Below are 27,431 nucleotides of genomic sequence, written 5' to 3' on the forward strand. Positions count from 1 at the left end.
CCTCTACACAAGAGAGTTGTATTACCTACATGATCTCTCTGTGACCAAAAGGAAAGTCCCAGCCACAAAGCACGAAGTTGCACATATGCAGGAAGAAGTAGGAGACAAGCAATATAAACAGATCTGGCTTTACAAGTTTAGCTCTGCTGATGTGTTACTTCTGCTAAATATAGTCACTCCTAAGTGTAGTCTCTCTTCACTGCAGCCATTATGCTGTGATCCTACTCAAGGTTAATTATCAACCCGTCATGCAACTATACCCTAACGTATTGCTACTCCATCTCAGACTGCTCATACAACACTCCATTGATTTTCATCTATGAACACCTCCACTTGGTTAGGAGCAATCCATTTAGTGTTTCTTTTGCCAGATTTTGACTGCAGCACTGCAAGCTAGAACAAGACCGTAAAAGGTCCCACAACCTTTTTTTTGTTTTGAGCATGTGTTCTGGAGCAAATAAAATCTGACAGGACCTCAACATCTGATCTATTGGACTGAGCCAGAACAGTCAGTCACATTTCTATGAAGGTAGTAAACAAGCAGCAAGTGTACAGCTTTTTAAAAACAAATAATCTGTATTTCAAAATCCTAATCCAAATTTTTTTTATAATGAAAGAGGGCAAAGATTCTTAACTATTTCTAAACACCATGATCAACAGTATTTCTTTAACACTAGAAATAGCCGAATAAATTCTACTACTTACCACAAAGAGAGAACAAGTTAACTTAAACATATAAAAGGTTCTTTTGAGCATTCCACAGAAGCAGAAGCAACAGACAGATTGGCACTTGTGACAGCAGAAACTGCAGCTCTCATCACAAGCACAGCTGCTTTTTTTTCAATACAGCACTTGAATTCCACTTACTGAACCTTCAGCAAAACACAACCAACGTCTACTTGATTTGCTTTTGTGGGCTTATACTAATTCTTCCAGATTAGTTCCTTCACTTGCACATGAAGCATTTTTGCTTGGGTTTGTATCTGTTGAAAAGAAGGCTACAGCCACCTGGAAGGAGATATGCTTTTTTTTTTTAAATAGAGTATTGTATTGTAGTCATGCAAACTAGACTCTGCTTTGTAGCCAATATTAGATACCGAAATGGAAAATAAACGGTGAAATTCAGCTTGTTTTACCTGTCGTATTTTAAGATTTGTCTCCCCATCGAGATTAGCCGTTTCAATATAGCACATGGCTTGTGGTTCACTGTAAGAAGCATAAGATTTTCAATATTAAAACTCAGTACTTTTTGTATACTACTTTTAAGCTAAAATGGTCCATAATACACTTCTTCAATACACTGCAGAAGACAAAAATCCATATTGGTGGTATACGACCATGAAAGAGCCACCTGAAAGTACATACTCTACAGAGATGTCTTTGAACACTCTCATACGACGATACAATAGAGAAAGACAAGTCTAAATCAGAAGTTTAATAAGAATTTAGGCATCCAAGTTTATAATGACTTATTAAAGTGGACTATTTTACATTGCAATCCATAAAATTGCTTCAGATTGCAAGAGCTATATATAAAATAACAAGCACTGAACCGTGTTAAAAAAGGAATGTGCTTGGATGAAGAGTGTAGTGCTTTGTGCTATTGACTTCCATCTGTGAACTATGCACACAAAAGGTCACGGCCACAAGATCACCTTAAAGTTGAGGACTTGTGGAGGTACATCTGAAGTCACTACTAATCAGCTTTTTTTTGAGAATCAGAAAAAGGTAGAAGATTGAAGTTGAGGGCTGTAATCTGCATCTTTGAGAGATGCTTCTACCCTTACCACTAGGGGGAAAAGAAAAAAATTCCTCACATAACTGAATTTTCCATTAATCAAGGTCTTGCCTATACCTAACATGGAGGAGCTCTGCATAGGTAGCACCTGTGATAAGGAAGGGTACTACTCTCATGGATCTTCTCCTGACATGCCCCTTAAGATTTAAGACCTCTGTATGGCACCACCAAAACTGGTTTTCCCTGACTGTCTTCTCAGGCTGCTAAGGAATATCAGTTTCCCACCTGGACCCAAACATGTGCTTCTTCAGCATATCACTTTTCATACTCTTGAGATGCTGCTATTTCTTTTCTAAAGTAACCAATTGCTTTAACAGCAAGTGTACTTGATCAGCAGAAGAGTCAGTAATAAAGGTTCCTTAGGACAAAAATTGTTAAGAAACAGACAGGTACATTTGTAACTCAGTAAGAAGCTACATTTTTTCTCTCAGGACAATTTTTCTTAAAAAAGTTCAGAGTCTGTTCTTTATCTCCTCCTACACAGGCAACCTGAATCTGAACCCAAAAAAATCCACAGATTAAGTCCAGCTTGATTCCAATTTTACTCCAGTCACAAACACCTTATCTACTACAACTGAAGTGGTTAACTCACGAAGGAGACCTCTTGCAATGTAACTCCTTCCATTTCCACAGAAATGTGGAAGTGTTTCCATACAAAGTTGTGTTTGGATTCAAACCTTTTTTTCCTTCATGTAAATTTATCTTCCATGTATAATTAATCTGATGTCACCTTTATTCTATGTGGGAAAGAAGAGTCAAGGTAAAAACAACTGTTTATTTTGCCTCTGACCATCAGCTCAGCCACAGAAAATTAGCACATACAAGCGAAAGACCCCACCCCTTCAGAGCATGCAAAGTCTTCTGGTGAACTGAGGACACTTAGTATTGTCATTTAATCATGGGAATAACACCAATTGTAAAGCAGAACTGCCTCAGAAATTGCTATTTACTTCAAGTAAAGCTTCTCCCAAATCAACATACTTTAGGTTAAGTACTCCAGTTATGTGATTATCAATAACAGCAGGTTAGTAGAATAATGTAGAACAAAAAGCTGACTCATGCAAGTTAAGAAATATATCAGAAGGTTTTGTAGTACAATACATTAGAGGAGAAGTTCAAGTAGAACAAGTGTTCCTCAATGCTGAAACAGCAAGTTATTGATGTCTAAGTGTAGCCTAACTAACTGCATATTAAGGTTGACAACTGCTTATTTAAAATTTAGTGCTTGTTTTAAAAAATACAATATTGTACACCATGGAATGAAGATACCTCTATCCTTCATCATGTGACAGTTCAAAGAGACTGAGCTTCCCCATACAGCTTTCAAGAAAATGAAACCTCCCAGGAATGGCACAGACAAGGATGGAGCAGGAAATGCAGTGGCTTAGAAAACAAGTTCCCTTAGAAGTTGGGTCATCTAAGAGAACTGTAACCTGGAGACCAGAGCAACCTGCAATCACTGCTGAAAAGCATGCAGATAGAAGAAAATTATGAAGAGCAAGGCGTCCTAAGGTTTGACTATCAGAAAAAAGCATTTTCAAGAACAATAACTGTACTATTGTCTCTTGTTTAAATCTCATCTAAGTGGACAGTGGTCTTGATTTGGCCTCAGGTTGTTCAATATAGCACAGGATCTAGATTAGCAGCCAAGTACCACCCAAATGCTTTTAAGGAACTAGCAACCAAGCTTTGTTTGCCAGTACATCCGTATAAACAAGTTGTCCCCTATTTCACATAGGAAAGTGAGCAGTACTCAACATTTACTGTTGCTACAATGCTAGGAATGGGCTATGTGTGCTGTATCAAAGACAAGGAGTAAACAAGTGAAGCCCAAAAGCTATTTTGCAGGCTAGTTACTAGATACCTGCTGCACTAGCCTTTTAGAATTACTGTTTGAAAAATAAATCTTTCCTGATGGGCAGGAAAATATGCTGGAAACTCAGTGGAATTAATTGGAAGAAAACTCAAGCTTCCTTAATTAAATGGAGGGATCCTCAGAAGGCCATAGAGCAACTGACTACATGAAGCTTGCGTAACAGACCTTCACAATCTTCCAACAAACTTGATACACTTCATGAATTGCAGGTACATAATACTATGCAGTCCTAAAGAAACATTCTTTAAGAACTTATCTACAATGATACATGAATCATTGCCTAGTAAAGCACTGTTTTTGACACTGAAATTTAGATGTGGAGAACAATTAGTGCCAGAGTTTAGAGTCCTCTGCTCCTCAGTTCATCAGACACATCATTTCCACACCCGTTCAGGATACCTGGAAGATATAATGATCATGTCTGCTGGAAGATGTTGCCCGTTGGTGACCTTCACAATATCTCCTACTGCTACCTGTTGAGTCAGGAGCAGGAATACAGTAGCATGGAAGAGAAAAACAAACAGTTCGCTTGTCTAGAATGTTAGTTTGTTATTTTCTTTCACCCAGTCAAAAGAACAGCATCATGCACAGAACAGCTAGAGACAGTGCTTCGGAAAGTCAGAGTACTTTTCACTGCAAGTTTGGAAGTATCAAAGCCTTGCCTTTTCTGAACGCAAAGTAAACAATTCTCCATAGAAAAAATAGATATACTCAATTGGAAAGTGTGAACTTCTGTGGCTTATATTTAGGAAAAATTATTTTTCGATAATCCTGCCATTATCCAAATTTGAATTATTTTTTCCTTTAGTCTTATTTAGCCTACAGAAAGATTTTTTCCTAGTAAAAAGTTGTTTTTTAACTTCACCTTCCTCAAGTATCAAGAGTTTCTCCTATTCCTTCTCCATATTACTTACCTACCCAGTCATCACTATCATTTTCCCTTAGCCCTCTTTAGATGCACTACTTGTACTAGTCACTAGCAAGGAGTATTGTCTGTACAGATAGACAATATCAACCAGTTCTTCCCTGACCTATAGTCACTTCAGATGTGCGAAGTCCTAATTTCTGGAATACGGAAGACTTAAGTTTCCAGCACCTTTAATGGGAGTCACACATACATGGGACTTTCATTCTAAGAAGGACCAAGTAGCACTCAAAACAGTAAGCCAGACTTGACTGATGAGTATCAGGCTGCTTAGCACCAATGCACTCCTGAGAGTCTGAAATAGGCTTAAAATATTTTTAACACATGGATTTATAAAAATTGAAACAGATGGCATGTTTTAACAGGCAGATTCATTAGTCTTACTCTGATCCCACTAAAAACAAATTCCCTGCCAATTTCAGCACAAAAAAGATCAGAAGTTAGCCTTAAAGTAGAAAAGGTAGGTAATACAGAACTGTTATTCCCTAACAATAAATGCAAGTGTGGACAATATGCAGATGCAAACACAGGCCAATTCAGGAAGTGCTTAAGGGTATAAGAAAACCAGATTCCAGGCTGAGCTTTAAATAGCTTTCAATTCAGTGTCCTCACTACAAATAGGACATGGAACAGCATAAAGAGGCAACAGCCATCAGAATCCCTGGCAATCTTTAGTTTCTACTATAATCTAACACTTCAGCAGGATTGCTTTTAGGTCTCTTGAGGTGGGTCTCATTTCCCAGAGGTTTTAAAAGGGGTGTACTTTTTCCTCATTTATTAGTTAACAGGGCTAATTTTGTCCTTAAAAAGGCATTAAGAGCCATGATTAGATCAATACATCCTGAGGGATTTCAGCAAGTTCTAGAAATAAAGCTCACCAGGTCCTGGCACAGGGCTTCACAGAACACGGGTCCTGAGTGCCTGAGGTTGCAGCATGGCTTGTGTACCTTACTTGAGCAAACAGATTACTAATTAGCCTCAAAACCTAAGAGCTTTTTAGCACAGGTAGCAAAGTAAGTCTCTGTTCGACTTTCAGGAGAGGTACAGCATTGCAGTGAAAGTTACTCTTCTAGATGCGGAATGAAAAGAAAATACTGTTTACACCCTGGAACATTTTAACTGTCCAAGCAAGAACACTTAAAACAGTTCATTAGCATTTGCCAGAAACATAGTACTAGGATTTAAAGATGGGTACCCAGGTGCCTTGCTCAGGGCAATGTTCACTATTGCAACAGAAAGGATCCCTCCCACCCCAATTCACAGGGAATTCTCACATAGTGTGCATTAACTCTAGGCCCCCAAATTTATTCCAGCAGAAGTAATTCTTTAATACCTTCTTCCATTCCCTCCCATCCCCAATTTTATTTACCTCTTTCCACATAATGTTTTGCCACATCCCATTTCTTAGAACTGGAAAGAAAGTTTAAAGTTAGATTAGAATAAATACCCAAGATTTAGACAAATCTCAAAACAACTACAACAGCAGTAGTGAACATTGAATAGAATGGGAACTAACACGTCCATCAGACAAGTACTTTTCAGAAGCTGGGACGACACCTTTGTCCACAGCTGTAGGCATGTGCATCCAAGAAACAATCTGCCCTTAGTATTTATATTATATCATTTTTATCACCTGCTAGACAACAGTTGGTGGCCTGATTTCTTCTTGGCACCATTTCATACTAACATGCAGATGGGCAGTGTTGTTACTTGTTTGGGAAGTGACCTTCCTTAAAACAAAGGGCATTATTGCCCGCTACCAAATCAATACCAGGAAGCATCTTTATGTACAACTTAACCACAGAAATTTCACTTCTCACACTTCTCACCCTTTTCCTTGCATTTTATTCATTAAGTTTTGACTCTGACACATCCAACCTCACTACCATGTAAATTGCTCTTATAGGGCTGAGTCTTAATTGTCAAGCAGGCTCAAAGTCCTACTGAAAAGCAAAGATCAGCTTTGGCATAAGGAGAATCCTAAATGCTGAAGCTCACATTGAAATAAAAAAGGAAACAAGGTACTGAAACAGGCCTTGGCTTCTGTAGTGCCCAAGTCCTATACTGCTGTCTTAACACACTCATTCGTCATCTACTCTGGAACATGCTTTTTCACCCAAGTAGTTCCTCTAGATGCTTCTAGACGTATTAATACTACCCTAGTCTAAACAGCAAGGTCAAAAATATATGCCCAGTCATTGCTGAGCAAGCGAATCCAGTCCAGGTCTGACCACACCAAGTACACCTAAACAAACTCAAACCCTTCACTGAAAGCAGCTATAGCCAGTTTTCAAAGATGTTCAAAAAGTGTAGTGGGCAACAGATGAAAGCTGAAGAGGCCAGCCCCTTACTTTGAATAAATTTTCTTCCCCAGTTCTATGCAATTCACATACATAGCTCATTTGAAAATCATACCAAATTCCCAGAAGATACAATCCTGCTGAATACAGTCTAAGCTGTCCTAATCAGGTTAGGGCACTCCCCAAACAGGAATGCAAGATATTTAAGACCAGATTGAGTACAAGAAATCCACCTCTGACTCCTGTCCCCAGGCCACACACTTTGGACCACTGAATCCTGAGATTTCATGTTACAGAAGGAGGCCTGAGCCCAGAATCTAAAGTGAAAAAAGCTACATACCTGCAACCTTGACTCAAACCCCACACCCTCAGAGAGGTTTTGGCATGGCTACAGCCAGTTAATTGCTGATTTCTCATGACTAATAAATACAGTGTTCTTGCACTTGAAACACCTTCCCAGACTCTTGTAGAGAAATTACCTTGAAGAACTGGTAAAGCAATGCTTTTTGATGTTCATTAATATACAATCTCAATGATCAATTTAACTTCTCATGCACAAAGGAAAAACAACTCACTGAAAACAGTCCTGCAAATGTTTTGCCTGTTAACTGAAGCATGGACCTAGCAGGTTGTTCAGTTCCCCATGTTCCTTTAAGTGTTTCTCTAGCTTCCTGACACTTAAGCTACATGTGTTTGGGAGGAAGGGGCTCTACTCAAAGGTCAAGTCCCTGTGTTTTCCATTTCATCTGCCGATCAACACAGAGGAGCAGCGAAGGAGCTGTCCAACACGGGAACACAGAGATCCTGTGACTGAAGCACGGACTGACCACAGGATAGCCATCAATAAACTCTTCATATTATCTGCACAGGTTTTCAGTTAAAGGAGATGAAGAAGAAGGAAATTATGTCTTCAGGTATTCAGTGCCAAGTAGCATCAATACTTTAGGGATACATGCAGGCATTTAGAGGATAGTATTAAATTCTCTTTCAGTGACACTTCAGGAAAGCAAATCCCAGAGCTCTTCCTATATTTAATGACTTAAAATTTCTTTGACACCAACTTTTAGCGTTTCAAGGGTTTGTTGGGGTTTTTTGTTTGCTTGGTTTGGTATTTTTGGGGGAGGGATGTTTTGTGGGGTTTTTGTTGTGAGTAGGCTTTTTTTGAGAATAATCAGGACAGAGTTTGGCAGGGGAGAAGATTGCTCGGTTTTCTTGGAGGAGCTGAGAACTGTATAACTTTGGACAACCTTGAAATTACATGAACTTAAAAATTCTGGTAATCCCCCCCATGCCTCACCCCCAAGTGTCGCACTATCAGCATCAGTCTGAAGAAATTTCAAGTAAAATCCTAACATATCAGTAACTACCTAATCCAAAAAGACATGCATTCCCCACTGTCACGACTGTTTAAGCAATAGAATTGTTCAAAAGTAAGTGTTCTGGTATTCACTATTTGTACTTTAAATATTTAACTTAAAGACTGTTTAGTCTTACCTATTGTTTTCTTTTTGTTCACTGCACTGTCTGCCTTATGCCTCTTCTGCAAGGAAACAAAGCATTTCATTACACCTCATTGCACTTCTTTACAGATTCCCAAACCACTAGAGCTAGAAACATGACAAACTGCAAGATGATAACATAAAGGCAAAAATGACCTAATGTATATTTTTTTAAAAGTCATACAGATCATCTAAATCCAAATTGTTTGTAAAAGAATATAATTTAACTTTAAAGTGAGAGTCCCAATGTTGGAAGTCAGATTCAAGCCTGGATCAACAGCAAAAAACGAAAAGTCTCCAAAACTGTTTTTTGGAAGAAAAACAAGAGGAACAATAAGGAACACTATATTTAGATGACAGCTGAACTATACATTTTATGTGCTGTTTGTTTAGACTGATTTTTAAATTATTTTATTCATCAGAACTTTGCAAAGCAGAAAGACCTCTTTGTTATAAATAGTAGACCCCTTTATTATAAATAGTATCCAAGTAAGTTAGTGCAGATTTTCTCCAAAACAGTTTGCTCTATGCTAACGTTGCTTTCCCCCCACCCGTCTTCAAGACCAACTAAAAAAGCCACATATGAATCAGGATGCTACAATGCCTTTCTAGCCAGGCCTTTCTATAAAAAGCATGAATAAGCAAGTTTAAAAAGGTAGAAAGAACTGTCCTGACTTCTATTGTTTCATTGTTCACCATCTATAATGAAAATGATAAAATTATCTCAGTGTGCTACAGAAATTCTAGTCAAGTTCAGAGCTTTGAAAGTCAAAAGGATATTTTGCTGCTATTAAGCAATGACTCAGTAGACTTCAGATGTGTAGCTTTGAGGCATTTTGTGGCTTTTTGAAACACTGTCTTTAGCCCAGCCTTCCCCATAATCATACTCACATAGTCTTCTATGATTTCTTTGATGCCAGCAACTGTTAAAATAAATAGCAATGGCACCAAGGTGGTATATCTTCCTGTTGGAGAGACATCCGGAATTTGCTGTGAACAGAAGGAGAATAGATCCCCATTTCATATTTGTATTTAAAATTAGTTTCTAGAAAATTTAGAACTTAATGCAAAGCTCTCAGAAGAGAGAACACAGAGCTTTCTGATTTGTGCCTGATGACGTCCAATTTCAGTGGGCAAACTAGCCTAAGCTCTCAGCAGATTTGAAGAAACTACTACCATAAAGTTAGGAAATAAATTTGTTGTACATGCCTTTTATTCTATTTCTCCTCTCTTCACAAGAGCAGCATTCGACTGATGTAATTCAACTGGACACAGTGATAATCTGGACTGTGTAAACAGTCAGCAGTTTCACAAGAATCCACAAATGCTTACAATACTACTCCTTGGTTTTACTTAAGAATAAAAGTAGCTTGATTTTACTAACTACATTGGAAAAAGGCTCTAAGTTGCCTTCTAATTTCAATTATAAAGTACACATCTCATTATTATTACTATTAAAACATGTCTAAGAATTTCTTTGCAGTTAAGCGTAACAACTGAAACAACTTCACTGCATTACAATTTCATTTTATAATCAAGGCAAGCCAGTAAAACAATACCTGCAATAAGGCAATGAAGAGGAAGAAAGCATTTGCAGCTTTTCTTATCTGCTCATACAGGAATCGAGGTAGAAATGTCACCACGCTGTACTTGGCTGTGCTGCAGGTTAGAAGGTTTATTTTAGTACTTAAATGGAAAGTCATAAGGATAATGAACAGAAAGTTTCAGGTAGGCTTCTAAAAGCTGGTGTTAGAAAGATCACACAGTAAAGACAAAGACAGGCAACTTAGTTCCTCCATGTTCTGTGTTACAAGGAAGAGCTGTACAGAACAAAAGAGGTATCACACAGACCCAGAAGGCTGACAGTCCCACGTTAGTCACTGGTACCTTTATTTTTGGATAAACCACCAGATAATTTACTATCTGTCTAAACTTCAGCACCATGAACAAGCAACCTTTTACCTCAGTTCCAAGCCCTTAATCAAGTGCTTACTCCTTATCAAAGCATGGATTTAAGTGCTAGGGGGAGGCAGAGCTGAACAAGTTAGAAATTCTGTAGCGCTACTTTTAAAATGCCTTATTTCCCACTCTATACTGAGTTATGAATAATCCTCCAGAACAACAATACACACTTTTTCAGATGAATCTTTCCTGGCTATTTTCCCTGAGTAGTTTATTACATTTCTTTTACATGAAAACAAAAGTATACTGCACTAATCTCAATCTGTGTATTGTCTTCCTCGCATCAAACCCATGATGGGCATGGGTACAATTTCAGGAAAAAAGCATCCAAGATGACAAGATTTAACCATTCAATTTTCTAATGAGTTCTACAAGTCACCCGTGTGTTGTCAAGTTACCAAAAACAACCTAAAAGACATTAAGACTCTTATGTGCAAGTCCTCGCTCTCTGAACACATTAGTTACAACCCAGTCATCTACATGTCTTCTTGAGATAGGTTCTGCAGCACAATGAGTTTCCTTGCACTGTCTGAGCTGTATGACAGACTGAGTCTATCTAGGAGCGTGTAGTGTTCCATTATACAAGGAAAAAGTATTTTTAGATTAAGAAGAGCAACTCTGCCTTACCTTCCCCCACCAAATTAGCACAGCACCTTCCCCCACTGTTAACTACTGGGCATCAGCATGAGTTGGAGTTTTAAGAGCCAAGTGCTTGCAGCTATAGTTCAGGTGTCTTCACCCAGACAGAGTGCAAGCTCTGCAAGAGCCAGACAACCCGCAACGGAGTTTGTGTTTTGGGGTATCATTTTGTATGGAAATACAAGCCTTCTTAAAAAACTCAAGGAACTGAGAACCCTAAGATACTCCTTTCAAAAAAGAAAAATTGTTTCCTGAAGCACTAACAACATAACTCCTAAAACACAGGCAAGATGCTGTTTTATTGAAGTTTCCTAGAAGTGTCAAAAGTACCTTTCCATTAAGGCTGGTCCTCTATGTGAAATGCTTTTCTTGTTCTCTCCCACCAATAAGCCTTCCAGGTCAATTGAAATCCATGGCAATGCTACTCACAAATCATGAAGGGCTAGTATAATCAAATGCTTTATCTACATGATCTGCTTTTCACAATTGACTGCTATGGACAAAACTTACTACAACCCACAAGCAATTAAGTTCAGTAGGGTTCTCTTACACTTATCTTTGTATGTACAAGGTTAGAGAACTGCATTCTCCAAGACCATTTGTTTGCTTTAATCATTTTCTCCTCCATCTTTTCTTCCCCATCCCCACTTAATAATATATGGCTGCATCTTCCAGAATCAACCAGTAACAAAGGACAACATAGCACAACTTGTTACACAAAGCTTTATTTTGGACACTAGAGTAGAATCAGTGGGGCAACAAAATGATCAATTAAAAACCGGTTAAGATCCCACCTTATCAGACTATGGTAGTTATATCAACTTCACCTAGTTTCCTACTTAAGCAATTACAGACCCTTACTAAGTTTGATGCAAATCAGTTATTACTTTAACTGGATCTCTAAAAAAAGCAACATGACAGCATTTCTAGCACTACAGCCTATATAATTCCTATTGTACTACTGCTCAGCAGAATCATGTATTACAATACCCAAAGTGGTATTTTACAGAAGTTGCAGGTGGTCATACTTTAACATAAATTACACTAAGCCAACTGAGTTAAAACATGCATCGGGGTTTACAGCATGTAATACAGTATACTTATTGTATAAATGAAGAGAAATTATTTCTTTGAAATGCTATTAGTTTCTTCCAGTTGTAAGCATTTTTTTGTTTTAAGCCACACTTGCTTGGTCCCACACGTAATAATCTTCCTAAAGTACAGAACATAATTAAACATACATGTCTCAGAAGTACCTTGTGACTTTAAAAATATGGGTTATTCAAGTTAATGGGTTAGACCTACCCTACAAGTGAATTCCCCAAGCAATACTAATTAGAAATCAAGAGTTGGCAGATTTTTATATCTAAACAGTATTCCCCCGGATATTTCATTGCTGTGACTGTATTAGAGCAAGAATTTGTCTGATGACAACCAAGCTTAAACATTTATTAAACAACATTCTACCATTTACCAACTTTACAGCTAACTGGTGCTAACAATGTTCTTACTCTAATGATCATGTTAATGCCAACACAGTAAGGCTCTTTTGAATGAGCTTTATACATATTAAGTCACTCCATTCATTGGTTAAGCAACATGACAGCTGTCTACAGAAAACAGGTACAGTTCTAATTAGAAAGGGGCACATTCAGCTGTTACCATGCAAACCCAGAACAGTAATCATGTGTATGTATAAAAAGAAGGTGCATGTTACTATTCAAAAAGAAAGCTTGTTATGAAAAGCTAACTAATACTGTAAGCTGAGGAGGAGTATTGATTAGTTTGGCTCTGAAGAATAGCTGTAAAGGACAAATACAGTAGTTATAAATAAAAAAAGCTTTGTGGTCCCTTCCAACAGTTAGATGCATTGTAGATGACTTCAGGATACTCAAAGCTCAGACAGAAGTTAAAATCTACAGGTGAACAGGTAGAAAATTCAGGCACTAAAGATGAATATCTGCAAAGATTTGTCCTCTGACCAGCCCAAATCAGAGCCATCTTATCTTCAAAGTGCCTGGTACCTAACTCCAAGAACACCAGGTCTGCAGCTCACAGAACAGGTTGTGGCAGGGGGAAGAGGGGAGCACATGCAGGAAACCAAACAAACTGTTTTTTCCTAAAGCAACAGTGTTAACTATGCAAGCCTTGCTTAACTACACAAGTTTGATGTTTAAACAGGTGTGCAAACACTAGAAGAGATCTGTCTCCTCTATCTGCAACTTAATTCATTTAAGTCATGTTTCAAGTTACACTACTGTGCAAGTCAGGAGGAACAGTACAAAACCCTGTTAAATAAATGAGTTTGGATACATATCAGTACACCTGAAAGAGCCTGGCCCCACTGTTTTTAGGGCCATACAGAGACTTTTCTGAATGCAACCATGTGAAAATGATGCAACCATCATTCACATACCTTAACTCTTTACCATGCTACTAAAGAGTACCAAGGATTAGTTATTTTGATAATAGTCATGAAAAGTAGCAAACAGTAAGCCAGGAAACTAATAGGAGTTTTCCAGTATAGTCCCCCATTTGTTAATGTGGAATTTTTGCATTATAATTCCCATAGTTGCTGTTTCCCCTGTTTCTCCAAAACTTTTCATAAAGTCAAGTTTTACTCTATTGAATCTTTATTGAATCATCCGTGAAGAGGCAAAGGCTGCTAGTAATAGAAGCAGAAAAGTTACTTCCTTGAGAAGTGTATGTGTGCTGGCAATTTTCAGCTGAATACAGTTCTACATTTTCCTAGTCAGCTATTTAAGCACTTCCACACCTTCTTTGACAATTTAGATTGACAACTCAGATGAACTTAACCTTCAGACTATATAACGATAAAGAAAACAAGACCTCCTTCAGACACATGCAGTCTCATTTCCAGGGTGTTAAGTACAAACTGTCCTTTCCTAGGCAGCTATCCTACAGCTACCCATTCCTCAGTTCACATACTTCAAATACTCTCAAATCTGAGAGCTGAAGAATAAGAGTTGCCTGATGTTAGTGCTTTTAACACACATCAGTTCCCAGGAAGAATTACTAAGAAAGCCAGGCACAGACATCTGAACCACAGCAGAGGGGCTGCGTAATTGAACATTAAGGACCTGAACTCTTCTCTCACCAAGCAGGCTTTATTTCCATTAACATGTACAGAAGGTCAGATCACAGAATCACTAAGGTTGGAAAAGACCTGTAAGATCATCAAGTCCAACCATCAACACCACCATGCCCATTAAACCATGTCCCACAATGCCTCGTCCACACATTCCTTGAACACCTAACATGCCCTCTAACAGAGAAGGAAAAAGAAATAATAAAAAAATCACAAGATTATCTGCTTCAATTAAGGGCTCAAATATTGTCTTCAGCAGAACTGTGTGCATGCTAAGGTCCTGCAGGCACATGACACTTTTGATGGCAAGATTTGCATCAGCTTCAGAAGTTCTGCAGTAGCTCTCAAGTACAGAAGTAGTATGAACACAAGCTACCCTCATACAGTCACCATTGCTGCAGGAGGCACAGCAGCAAGCTTTACATATTTCAAGTGATAATGAACTCCATTAACACAAAAAACAACTGGCAATTATTACACTGAGTACAGAGAAGGCTCATTCGTAAGAACATCTCACCAACAAACAACTCTGCTACACAGAATACTGGCTAGGATGTTACAAATCCAGGTGTCATGAACAACCTTTTGGGCACTTGCATGCTTGTGACAGAGAAAGGTCATGAAACTTGCTCAAGAGACAAAAATGAACTGTTTACAAATTCCCCAAAAGAACTATCATGAAGGCTTATAAGGAACAGTTACTTATATGCTTAAGTAATGATTATTGGTTGACTGAAAAGTAGGTCCTGAACAACCAGTGTTGGTTTACTCTAGCAGGCAGCAGTTTCTATCTCAACTAGTGCACCCCCCAATATAATCCAAGAGCTCTGCTCTGTCAGATGAATTGTTGAGACTACAGTTCCTGCAGAAGACAACTTTAGCTGGTAAGGTTCTCATGACTCTCTATAGGGCCTGTATGCTTACATCAGCTAAGAAAAGGGCATGTGATGGCTAAATACTCCAGTTTGAGATGGAGTCTGAGCTCAGGTCAGAATAGAGGAGTGCAAAAGGAGCTAGACTTGCTCTTGCACTGTAAAAAGTATATGACTTGCATCCTACAAGATATTATTGCTTAAAGCTGAAATGCCTGACCAGAGCAAGACAAAGAATCAAGAGCCATCATATTAGAATATCTGTCACCTGGCTCTGGAGCAACCACTGTCCATAGTCCCAGTGCCTGTTTTGTTTCAATCTTTTCCTGCACTCCCCTACAGCTTCTCTATAGTTACAATGACATTTTGCACATACAAGTTCATATAGTGTCAAAAGATGAAACAGGCCATAACTTTAAAGGACAGTTTTCTGCCTAGCCACTGAAACAAACCCCAAAGATTTTTTCCAACAAAAATGCAGCACAGGCTGGGATCTACCTGGCTGGGGAGCAGCTCTGTGGAAAGGGACCTGGGGGTCCTGGTGGACAACAAGCTCAGTATCAGTGAACAGTGTGCTGCTGCGGCAAAGAAAGCCAACAGGATGCTGGATTGTGTCAACAAGGGCATCACCATCAGAGATAAATTATTATCCCACTCTACTCAGCACTTGACAGGCCACACCCAGAATACTGTATTCAGTTTTGGTCCCTGCTATGCAAAAAAAGATGTGGACAAGCTGGAGAAGGTCCCGAGAAGGGCCACAAAGATGCTCAAAGGACTGGGAAGCCTGCCATATGAGGAAAGGCTAAAAGAACTAGGTTTGTTCAGCCTTGAGAAAAGGCAGCTTAGGAGAGACCTTATCACCATGTTCCAGTACCTAAAGGGTGACTACAAAGATGAAGACTCCCTTTTGACAAGGAGTCACATGGAAAAGACAGGGGTAATGGGTACAAGTTACTCCTGGGGAGATTCCAATTGGACACAAGCGGAAAATTTTTCACAATTAGAACAGTCAGCCATGGGAATAATCTCCCCAAGTAGTGGATTCCCCAACATTGGACACTTCTAAGATTCAGCTGGACAGAGTGCTGAGCCATCTTGTCTAGACCGTGCTTTTGCCAAGAAAGGTTGGACCAGATGATCCTTGAGGTCCCTTCCAAGCTGGTATTCTACAATGATTCTATGAAAGTTGTTGCAATACTGTAAGAGAGGGATAAATCTGTTGTCCTAAGTTATCCACACAGACAGTAAAACTGATTGGGAGTATTCAGATGTAGTAATCATCTGAACTTTGGCAGTGTACAGAAAACACAGCAGCTTCAAATTGCAGTGCCCAGTAACTAGTGAAACTCTTACCAGTGGGACAGTTTTCATTTCAAGGACCTCATCACTTCCCCTCATCTCCATTAGTGCAAAGATTCCCTCCTTTACAGGATGGACTCCCACCAGAAGCAACTAAAGGCACCACTGTGTGTTTGGAAGACTTGTTCTTCCCCTCCTTTGTAACAGGAGGAACTGATCACATCTTAGTATCTCTGAGCCCTCTCTTCTCAAATCACATGATTTGGGGAGAAAAAGATTTTTTCCTACAGGCTTAAAAAAGTCAGGACACATCAAGCCAGCCCACAAACTTCCCTGCAGGTCAAAGTTCCACCAGAACTTGGGTTTTGTGGGCCACAATGGTTTGGGTCTGCTGTAATAAGACACTGAAGCTCTTCTGAGGAAGAGTTTATTTCAAGTTAAACTCAAGACCTCATGCATAACCAAATAAAAAAGAAAAAAGAGAAGCAGACAAGCTATCAGATAGACAACCAACCACTGAGGTTTAAGAGTGTTTTACAGAAGGGGAAATCTAAATTAGCACAGACATCTCAAATATATTCTTACATCATTATTTTATAGTAATGCACATTAGTGTTATGCCCTACACCAAAGCTTAACAAAAAGGCAGGGTGATAAAGTGCAATGTTCATTGATTACTGTTGCTTCTGCTGGCAAGTAGTATTATCTACTTTAATGCACAAGTTCCATTTCAGGAGCAAGACGTTCAGGCTGACAAACCCAACTTGGCTGAGCTATCTGCACTTCTAAGAACCTGCATTAGCAACAAGCTTATCTTCAAGTGTTTCATTTTGGTTGTTGTCTTCATATAGACCACTGTTGTTAGAAGTACATGAAAATGCATTATGAACTGTTGTCCACTGAAGCATGACAGTCTTATTACTCTAGTTGAATAAGATCAACTCCTAACCATGGAAGGTTTTTTCAGAATTTCTAGCCTATAGCATCTTGTGCCAAATTGCCCCAGTATCAGCAGGACTTCTGCCATAGGTAGGCAGTGAAAGAGTACAAAAGCTAGTGTAATTGATGTTGCCAAAGCAAGTATTACTTCCACTAGAAAGGCCTCCTACAGTAGTGCTCATGGCAGTCTTAATACAGAGTAGGCATTAGCACAACTGCTTACGCTCAGTTTAACCTAAAAACAAGGCCTCGTGATTACATTTAACAGTGATAGCATTTTTGCTTCCAAATCCTGTATCCTGGAGGCTTTTCCTAAAGCATGCAAACAGAAGAGGCCTTTCCATTTGTTCTCTATTCATGCAATCCCTACAGAAAGGGAAACAGACTCCTGGCTATTTTTCAGTAACAAATACATTAGACAAAGACTGTTTAGAAACAGCACTAAAAGCTCTGTAGGCATGATATTGTTTCAGCATGCTCTGATATTGTCAGGTCATCACTATAGGAATATGCCCTTGCTTTTCAGTAGCCCTGCTGGAAAGTGCAACTCAATAAAATAGAGCTGACTGAACAGTTAGCCTAGAAATACTGCTGTCTAATAAAGGAAGTTTAATACCACATTTAGTTACTGTGTAAACCCAAAATAGGCTTCACAGTAAACACACAGCATTGGTATGAAGATGACTGAAAAAATATCAAAACAAGTCACTTAAGTTAGCTAGCTGTCTGAAAGCCAGATTGCTAACTTCAGTTTTAAAGCCATTATTTAATTCCAAGTGTCACCATAACTTAAGCAGCTATTGTTCTAGTGACAAACAGGGGACTGGTAGAAGAAATGAATACTTACATTTCTCTCAAAACTCAAATATCTTCACAGTCCACAGAAACTATATGGAAAGCAGTTATTACAGCTCTTGAGCTCTACTTAGGTCAACTTAAGGTAATTTCTTACTCTTCTACCCTTTTCTACAGACCACCAGCAGTTGGCCAGTGAGGTCTGTAGCACTGAGCAGAAGGCTATACACACAACTGTGAACAGCAAGAGTCTTCAGAAAGTGTGATTTACTGTACATGCAACCTCTAAGTCCTGAAAGACACCTGCTTTGACTCCACCCTCACTCAAACTACACAAAGAATCACCAAAACCATTTAGTCTCTTCCTGTTCACACATATCTCTGTACAGAGAACGCCAACAGTGGAGGAATTAGTAGAAGTGCAGAGCCACAAAGGGATACACAGTGCTGAGTATGGGCCAATATTTATTGAAGAAGTATGTGGGAAAGCAGCCTTGTTTGCATGAAGTCAGACTGCATTTAAGCTTTGGATCCAGTGTCTGAAAGTCACTTAAATAGTGACTTAATCTAAAAAGAGCAAAAAGACCCAGTTTAATTCCCCTGCTGTGTTGCTACTGCTGATGTATGAAATCAATCATGATGCCAAAAAAACCCCACCAATTTCAGGATGCCAAAGTACTCAGCATGCAGCAGGTGGAAGGGCACTAGAACTCTCTCACATCTGTTTTTTTTTTATCCTGGCATTTCATCTAGGCAAAATTCAACAGTTGAACTGTCCAGAGGCTCTGGTCCTAGGAGCAGCCCACTAAAACCAAAGATGCAGCAGTTTCAAATACGTTGGCGTGATCTGGAAACACAACATCAACACCAGGCATTCAATAGTAGTTACTTGTATTGAGTTTTAATGGCTAAAACAATCCTTCTACAGCTGTACCCAAGCCTTTTTCGTTGTGATAGTTTACAGTATCAGCAACAGCTGCACTGCAGGAAAATTAAGTATTTGCTGATTTACGAGAAGTATGTAACATTGAGTATTTCTTTTCAGTTAATAACGGTATCTACCTAGAACTGAAAAGAGTTAGCAGAGGATTAGTTTAATACATGATTACACTTGCACCATTCAGAATATAATAATACATCCCTTCTTTGAAGAATTCCAAAATGCTTTTCTGCAGTCAGACAAGTAATCTGTTCACATGACAACAGAAGATACTTCCAAACACAACACAAACACTAGTACAAGTGGCCACTGTGTCTGAACTCTACCAAGAATAGAACTGAACACCAGTAGAGGCAGTTTTACCTAAAGAGCAAAAGGTACCTTTTAGTGCAAGAGGAATGCCGGTCTACAGCATAAGTGCAGACAAATGCACTTGCACATAGCAGACTACTATGCACATTTTCAACTGCAGATCATAGCAAACAGTACTCGGGATGTTCATGTTACGAGGGTCAATACTCATTGGCTATTGATACTAGCAACTCCTATTTCAGCAGCAGGGACTCATCAAGCATCAGTGAGAACCTCCCCACACATTCAAGAAGCACTAACTGCTCTAAATCACAAGTGGCTTCTACAGTACCTATTTACAAGCCAAGAAAGCAATGCGCTTTGCGTTCATTTGCAACATACAGCTGAAATTAAAGAAGAATCCAAACTGCGCCTACAACTTTGTCACCAGCAAGCATCCTGCAGATACTGATGGGACAGTCTGGGACTACAGATAGACAAGAGCCTGTTCAAACACAGGACTTGTGGTGCTACTCACTTGCTTACGTATATTAGAGTTTCTCTTGAGGAACTGCAGTTCTGTATTATCCCTGGACTTGTACTGTGTCCAGCTTCTGGATTTCTCAGTGCCATTGGATTTGAAGACTTTTTGTCTCTATAGGAAGCATCAGTGTACTACAGCACAAGGCACTTTGTAAGCAGATAATCACCTGTACATAAGGTCTTATGGAAAATTAAACTGAAGGAGATAAAACAATTTGTTGTAAATCATGTGACTTCTGTCATTTTTTTGCTAGTCATCAAGGATTCTCTGAACAACAGTGGGAATTTGTGGATGTTCATAGGAAATTTTCCAAATTAAGGGGTAGTATGGAATAGCTTGCTCAAAACTAAGCAAAATACAGCAGGAAATGGAGATGCAGGGGGTGGGGGAAGATAGGTCAGTGGTATGACTTATTTAAGATGTTCTAAGCATCTTGAGCTTTAACTTTTTTGGGGGGAGAGTTACTGTTGAAAGTGAATTCCTATGTTTGTGGGAGCAAAAGGAAAAAGTGATAAGTAACAATGGTTTTTAATTTTGGGTAAGTTAAGCAGGAACAGGTTGCCCAGAGAAGTGTTGGATGCCTCACCCCTGGAGGTGTTCGAGGCCAGGTTGGACGGGTCTTTGAGCAACCAGATCTAGAGAAATATGTCCCTGCCCATGGCAGGGGGATTGGAACAAGGTGATCTTTAAGGTCCCTTCAACTGAAACCATTCTATGATTCTATGAAATAAACCACCACTCCTACTCCAACTCTGCACAAGGCACCCTTACTCAGATATTATGAGATCAAGTCACCTTTGCCTTCATTCCCACTGGACTGGAAGCAAGCTAATCCAGCAGACAGAAATCACAGCCAAAGCTTGTCACCCTTTTGAAAGTCAAAGGGATCAAAGCTTTCTTACTGAGCAGGAGCAAGTTATTATAAAGTGAACTTAATCTCTAAATGACACTAAAGAGCTAAGATTCCTAATCAGGTAATGTAAACACCTCTACTTTCCCACCACACTACCTGCATTTTGTCCTGTCCCTCACACACCAATATTCCTCGTGACCCAAATTGCCCTTGTCAGGGCGCAAAGCTGCAAAAAACTATTGAAAAATCTTTTACAGCTACCAGGAAATGGTTTTCAGACAGTAAGTTGGACACAACAGTTTGCTCAGGTGTTGTTAATAAGGCTATCAGGAACAAGTTCCTGGTGGCAGAGTCACACACTACTTTCTCATAAGATTAAGCCAGGTGAGAACAGGATCCCTTCAGGAAAACCTAGACTACAGATTCTGCTAACCCTCCATTCCCTGCTTTTCTTTCTGTAAAGCAGGAAAAGCACAAGGAGTCTATCCTTAGAAAACAGTCAAACTCAGCTCATAATTAGTCAAGGAAAAATAAAAATAAAGTGAGAAAAACAGGCAATGTTGCTGCCCACGTACAAAAAACAAGACACTAAAAAAAAATGTCATTTTAACTGCTCCTAAACCATAGGCTTCCCCAGACAAGTGTATAATAAGTCAAGTCGAAGAGAAAATCCTGTATAAATAAGTTGCTACACTACCCAGAACACCAGCATCCTTCCAGAGGATATTCTTAGAATTGCCCTTGATAATACACACAACAAACCAGCTAATGGAAATCATCATTTCAGCAGGATATTAAGTTCCTCTCTTTTCATAAAGCACTCATTGTGTAAACCGTTCTTTGAACAATAACCCAAACATCTGCACTAACAAACAGAAGCCTGCTAAATAACACTCCTCCCTAGTCATGACAGGAGCCATCTGTTCACCTAGCTAACCTAAGGCAAGCATGGCAAGCACTGCCACAACTTGCTTATGTTACACATCCTCATATTCCATGTTTCAGCACACATTATTTCTGTTTCTAAACTGCAATAACAGCATTAATTATACCAACAGAAGTCTTAAACACACATGCCTACAATGAAAGGTTCCAAATGTCAGAGAAAATTCCCTTTGGTCCTCAATTAAAGAAGAAAAGTGGACCATAGCCTTGTATGGATGGGGATGTGAGTTTGTAAACTCTGTAGTTATTTCTGTACTGTTAGACTTTTCCTTCCTTCCTATTTTTATGTATTTTATTTACACGTAGTCTAGTTATTCTTACAACTGGATGCTGCTACTTTTCAAAAGAACACTCCACGGAGTTTACGGTAGAGCTAGTTTACAGTAGTCTCACAGTAGATTTTCATGGGTTAACCCTTGTATCCAAGGCTACTGGATTAGGTCCTGCTATTCCAAAATTCAGTGGCCCCGGTAGAGCTGGCTCCCTGTTCTCACTACTGTTGATACAAGAAGCTTACCCCTCACTGCTGCTGAACCCCTCCTTGCTGCCTCTCCCCTGTACTGCTCTTCAGACCCTGGCACCCACTCTGGCCAAAGAACCTCACTACCTCGGCAGAAGCAGAACTTACTGTGTTGAAACCAGGTCTGGGCAAGGACAGGAGACAGGGAGAGGGACCAGAGCCCTCCCTTCCCTCAGCTACGGGGGGTGCAGGCTGCCGCCTTGAAGGGGAGAGCTGGAGATGGCTCCGTACCTGACCCAGTTGTCACGGAACTTGCTCTGCTGGGGCTGGTTCAAGTAAATGGTGCGGGCTGGTGCCTCGTCCAGATCTGCCGAGGACGTGGCTCCGGACATCTCATCATCCGCCTTCTTATAGCCCGAGGGGGAACAGACAGGTCCTGCAGGGAGAGCGAAGAGGGGAGGCGGTCAGTGAGGGGCTGCACCCGCCGCAGCCAGGCCGGCAGCTGCCGGGGCCGCGCCGCGGGGAAGGACCGGGGGCGGTCGGCGAGCGGCAGCTGCGGGCGCGCCCTTCCCCGTGTTTACCACGGCGGAGGCTGATAAATAATGGATGGCCGGGGAGGGGGCGGCGGAGCCCGCCCGGAGCCAGCTGGCAGCGGGGAGAGCGCCGAGGCCCGCGCCCTCCGCCCCACCCCGGGGCCGCGGGGAGGGGCGCAGACCCCGCACCGCCCCCGGGAGCGCCGCGCCCACCCCGGGCCCCGCGGCGGCGGCAGCGCTAACGCATGTGCCGGACCGGCCGGCACCGGCGCAGAACAGCCCCCGCCGAGAGCCGGCTGGCGGGAGCCGAGGGGCCGGCCGCCGGTGCCCCCCGCGCCGGGGATCCCCCGCCTCAAGCTTCGCAGGCTCCGGTGCGGGACAGCCCACGAGGTGAAGGAGGGGCTGCGGGCAGCCAGCGGGAGGAACACCCACCGCACCGCCGCGGGGCTCCAGGTCCGGTCAGCTCCCCGGTGCTACCTACCCGCAGGCACCGCATCCCGTCCGTCCGAGCCTAAATCCACATGCACGGAGCAACGCATCCCTGCCTGACCTCGCCGAGGCCCCCAGGGGCACGGCAGGTTACATGCATGTCTGCTCAGCAAGTGCTGATGGGGCGCTCTCCACCGAGCATCCTGTACAGCGTGGCCATGGCTGGGGCTGGCTGGAGAAGAGTCTGTACTCACGGAGAAGACTGTCAGACTGAAAAGAGCAAAAACCTTCTTCCCTTCCACCTACAAAGCTGAAATCTTTGACCTAAAGTAATTTTCACCTCCAGCTGGTCTGGAGTGACTTGAGTCCTATGAAGCATTGTTTAGCTTTGCATTAAGAGAAACGCAACACACAAGGGAACAGAGCTAGTTATTTCCCCTGCCAAGCCTTAAAATGTTACCAAAGTTATTGGAGACAGATTTATTGCTTTGCTCTTCCGTTCTGAGCCATGGAGATACTTTACATTACTTGAACTGTAAACATACTAGACAAGAATATCAGTTTGTTAAATAAGCCATGGATTTACAAGCTAGCACAGGTGGCTCTAGACAAGATTAAGACAACTTGTTTCATAATAATCTAGTAAAAGTGTTATGTTAGGATTATTTGAAAAGTCCATTCAAAGACAACATTGAGAAGCAACTACTATAAAGCCAAATCCAACAGCCATTTCTGATTTCTCCTCATAGCTAAGATCATGCTGCAACAAACAGATCTGATCAGACAGTGGCAAAAGAGCATTCTTTCAGTGAACAGAAGAGCCCCCCGAAGTTATGTCTTTCTTAACTACAGCTTGAGGGGAAAACTTCAATATATTAAGGTTGTATTAGGACTGAACACTTAAGTTCTCACACATTACAGGTACTTGTCTTTTTTTAAAAAAGACTATGGGTCTAAGCTAACATCCTACTCCTACATCCCAGACTTGCCAAATGATTGATTCTTCATTGCTAGTGCAAGCAGGCTCTGTATCCTTTAGACGTTAGCCACTGGAGGGCAACATTACCCATTCATCTTACAGTATAGTCCAGTACACAAAAAAACCCCACCTTTGCAATGCTAGTAGCTGGCCAATAAAGCTAATCCAACATGCTTTCAACAGCACCCACTCCTGCCCGAGGCAAGTGTTACACATAGTGAATTCCTACTTTGGAGACATGAAGCTGAACTTGTGAGTGTAATTGATTTTTCTTTCATTTCAGTTGACACCAGACAGCAAAAATATGCCAACTTGTATTACTTCGTGAAAAAGGACATAAAAATTTAGGAAGTGAAATATGTAAGACTATACATTACGCAAGACTATGCCATTATAATACTATATATTAGGTTACTCAGCCTCAAGAAGCTTGCCACAACACAGAGGACCATTCAGCCTTGCTGAGTGGGTATTTTCCCCTTCAGAAAAACAGAGCTAAGAGCACTACTGGATGCTTGCTGTTCTTTCCCATTGATTTAATGTTGTGTAACTGCAAGGGAGATCAAACAACAGTACTCTGAAGAACATTAAGTGCAAGGAAGCAGCTTTCATCTGTTTTCCTAGTCAAGCTCCAGAACAGAAGTGCAATTATTCTAGAACCACCATGCTGCAAAAACTGTGTTTTTTCAAAGACCTTATTTGTTTCACTTTTTCATGACTCCCTCTGATGCTTGAAATCCTCTGCTTACTAGTTCTCTTCTCTGCCAAGTACCATGAAGCTGTCCCACAACTTTAAGGATTAACTGAGTCAATACAGCTGATAAAGTTCAGAGGTATTTAGGTTTACTTAATGCACTACACTCTTGGCTGCTCTCTCCAAGATAGGTGCCCCAAGGACAGCAGCATTTGCCTTATTCTTTAGATGCACTGAAATTTTTTCTATGCAGACTTGCGAGTGTGTAGAAACAGCTGTACTAAGAAGGTTTTCATTTTTGAAAGTGGCTCAAGTCAGCTGCTTCAACTCTCAGTGGAATAAGCCTCATTTTGGAAGATTATCCACTAATCCTGCCCTTCCACCTCCCTCCCCTGTTACTAAGCAGATCACACCCAGAAGCCTGCAGACCATGACCTATGCTGTAGATGGTCTCCTTCCCCATATTTAGAAAGGTTAAGGAGCCTTGAGCTTCTGAGGGGCTCCTGGCAGGCAGCAGTCCCAGAGGCTACACCACCTTCAGAAGGCATCCCCCTCAAGGAGATCTGACCACATGCAGACCATCACTTCAGCCACATGAAAGCAACTTCACCTCTGCTCATTTGAGAAAGGTTATAGATAAAGACAGCACAAATTTGATGGTTTCCAGCACTGGTAGAACTTAAAACTGAAGTCTGAGCAGCTCTTATTCAGCAGTGTTCACTTCCCTGTACCCAAAGTAATAAGACTCTGACTTCACTTTAGGACAGACCAGCTTTTCACTCTGGGAAGGTGTCTCTCCCACAAGATCTGCATCTTCTCTGTTATTTGCCCAAGGACTTGCAACACTGCTACACAACTTATTTTGGATAAAACTGTTCACGCTTCAAGGAGCATATTAATGGTAGACTGTTGTACCTCATAGCCTGTTCATCTAGTATGTTTAGCTACATCAGATTTTGGATCTTCTAACTACATCAATCTTAAGGCTGTATCATCTCACACTTACATCCTGTATATACATGAATATAAATTCATTGTGTGATATTTGTAAGTCAAGATAATTTGATAAAAGGAAGCTGAGTCTACAAGAATAACCTAGCTTGGTTTTGGTGTGCTAGTAGGGCAGCTCTCTTCACTTACTGAAGATGTTATTTGGCTCAGCTCGTATCTCCTGAGCTCTGCTGTTGGTCTTCCTAGTCCACTTTTAATATTCCACCCCCCTGAAAAAAATGAGAAGCCACTGCCAGTGTCACCACCTACTCTGCTCTCAGCTTGGTAACTTGTGCTTCAGGGAGAAGGGAAAGCAGAATTTTTGTACTGGCCAAAAGTTGTCAGGAACAGAATCAAAATATGCCATTACGTGATTATACCCACTTGTCTTCAGGAAAGAAACCTTGAAAAGTCTCAATCTACTTGATTAAAGCAGAAAACACCAAAAAGTAAACAGAAGAGCCTGACATAAGAAAACCACTCAGGGGATACTTGCAAGCTAGTCTACCCGTAAGTATTCTGTGAAAGTACTAAAGAGCTAGTAGAACAGTATAATTATTAGAGTAAAATACTATAATTACTACCTGTTTCAATGGAACTTAGATCCTTACAGAATTTAAACAGTGTCCAATACATCTGGCTTCAACTTTGAGGCATGAGACACTTACTGCAGGAGTCTAATACTGTTTCCCACTGTGCTTTACAAGTTCTGTGAGTCAGACTTGAGTTACAAATTCCCTTCTATAAAGACCATTCGTTTCCTCAAGGCTCTTACTTCACACTATTTAACAAGTTTATTTTCTAAAAAAAGATAGGATTGAAGCTTGACAAAAATATCAAGAGATTTTATAGTTTTCTCTCATCGTTAAGAGAAACCAGGCTTGATGCCCTGACAAATTCACATTGCATTTGTTATCACTTGAAAAGCAACATATTATAATTTAATACTCTTACTTCACTGGGCCTGCAAAGATGACATTTTCCATGTATATCTGTCTCCTTAATGTCTGCTCAGTAATAATCATAGCTTCTCTACGATTGAGTAAATAAAGTGTCATGAATTCTGCAGTGTTTTTAAAGATGAGTCACTTCTGACAGCTGGCAAGCATCCCAAGAGAACTCTTACTGAAATTTTATCACTTCTCTCTAGGTAGATTAGCCAGCTAGTTACTACTTCTGTCTTCTACCCTGGTGAGGTGCTTGATTGCTCTAACAGGTGTTCCATTTTTAAGAACAAGTCATAATAGAGCAATTAAGCACCTCATCAAGACAGCAGAGCCACAAGCTATGAGAAACAGCAGGTTTGTAATGGAGAAGTTCACCGGACAGGCTTCATCATGTCAAGTTTACAACCTAAAGCAATACTAAGGGTCACAGCCAAGAATCATGCTATTGATTTTGCACACTGTTTGCAGGACTAGGATCTAGTAGAAGAAAGGACACTGAGCTAAAGAAGCTGACCCCACTTGAGCAGAGTTGGACTATGGTCTCTAAAGGCCCTTTCTAACCTCAACTACTCCATGATTCTAAGCTTAGACGGACACAAGTCAAAGTTTAAGTAGCCATACAGAGTTCCTTGTGTCCCCCCAACTGTATTAAGTCACAGTGTTCACATAAGAGACATTTGAAAGACAGCCTTTCTCAGAGCGAAAGAGAGCCTCACCAAAAGCCTCTAAACTTTGTCATTTACAGAACATGTGGTGTTATTGTTACAGACTTAACCTCAAAGAAAGGAGTTAGCGAACTGAACATCTGAG

The 27,431-nt window shown here is 40.6% G+C and overlaps 1 protein-coding gene across 1 annotated transcript in view; it reads right to left on the bottom strand.

Annotated features, from left to right (window-relative positions):
* The window catches only part of ATP8A2 (ATPase phospholipid transporting 8A2), a 286,903-nt gene extending 264,426 nt beyond the window's left edge, over positions 1–22,477 (bottom strand). The window contains exons 1-7 of the mRNA XM_059825756.1: positions 22,341–22,477; positions 9,958–10,057; positions 9,290–9,388; positions 8,394–8,439; positions 5,969–6,009; positions 4,074–4,147; positions 1,137–1,206 (exon numbers count right to left, since the gene is read on the bottom strand). Of these exons, the coding sequence (XP_059681739.1) occupies positions 1,137–1,206; positions 4,074–4,147; positions 5,969–6,009; positions 8,394–8,439; positions 9,290–9,388; positions 9,958–10,057; positions 22,341–22,441 (531 nt within the window). The 5' untranslated portion in view covers positions 22,442–22,477. The remainder of the gene's footprint in view (positions 1–1,136; positions 1,207–4,073; positions 4,148–5,968; positions 6,010–8,393; positions 8,440–9,289; positions 9,389–9,957; positions 10,058–22,340) is intronic.
* Positions 22,478–27,431: the final 4,954 nt, after the last annotated feature.

The sequence above is a fragment of the Gavia stellata genome, chromosome 1 (genome assembly GCF_030936135.1).
Source record: "Gavia stellata isolate bGavSte3 chromosome 1, bGavSte3.hap2, whole genome shotgun sequence".
In the NCBI taxonomy this organism is placed as follows: Eukaryota; Metazoa; Chordata; class Aves; order Gaviiformes; family Gaviidae; genus Gavia; species Gavia stellata.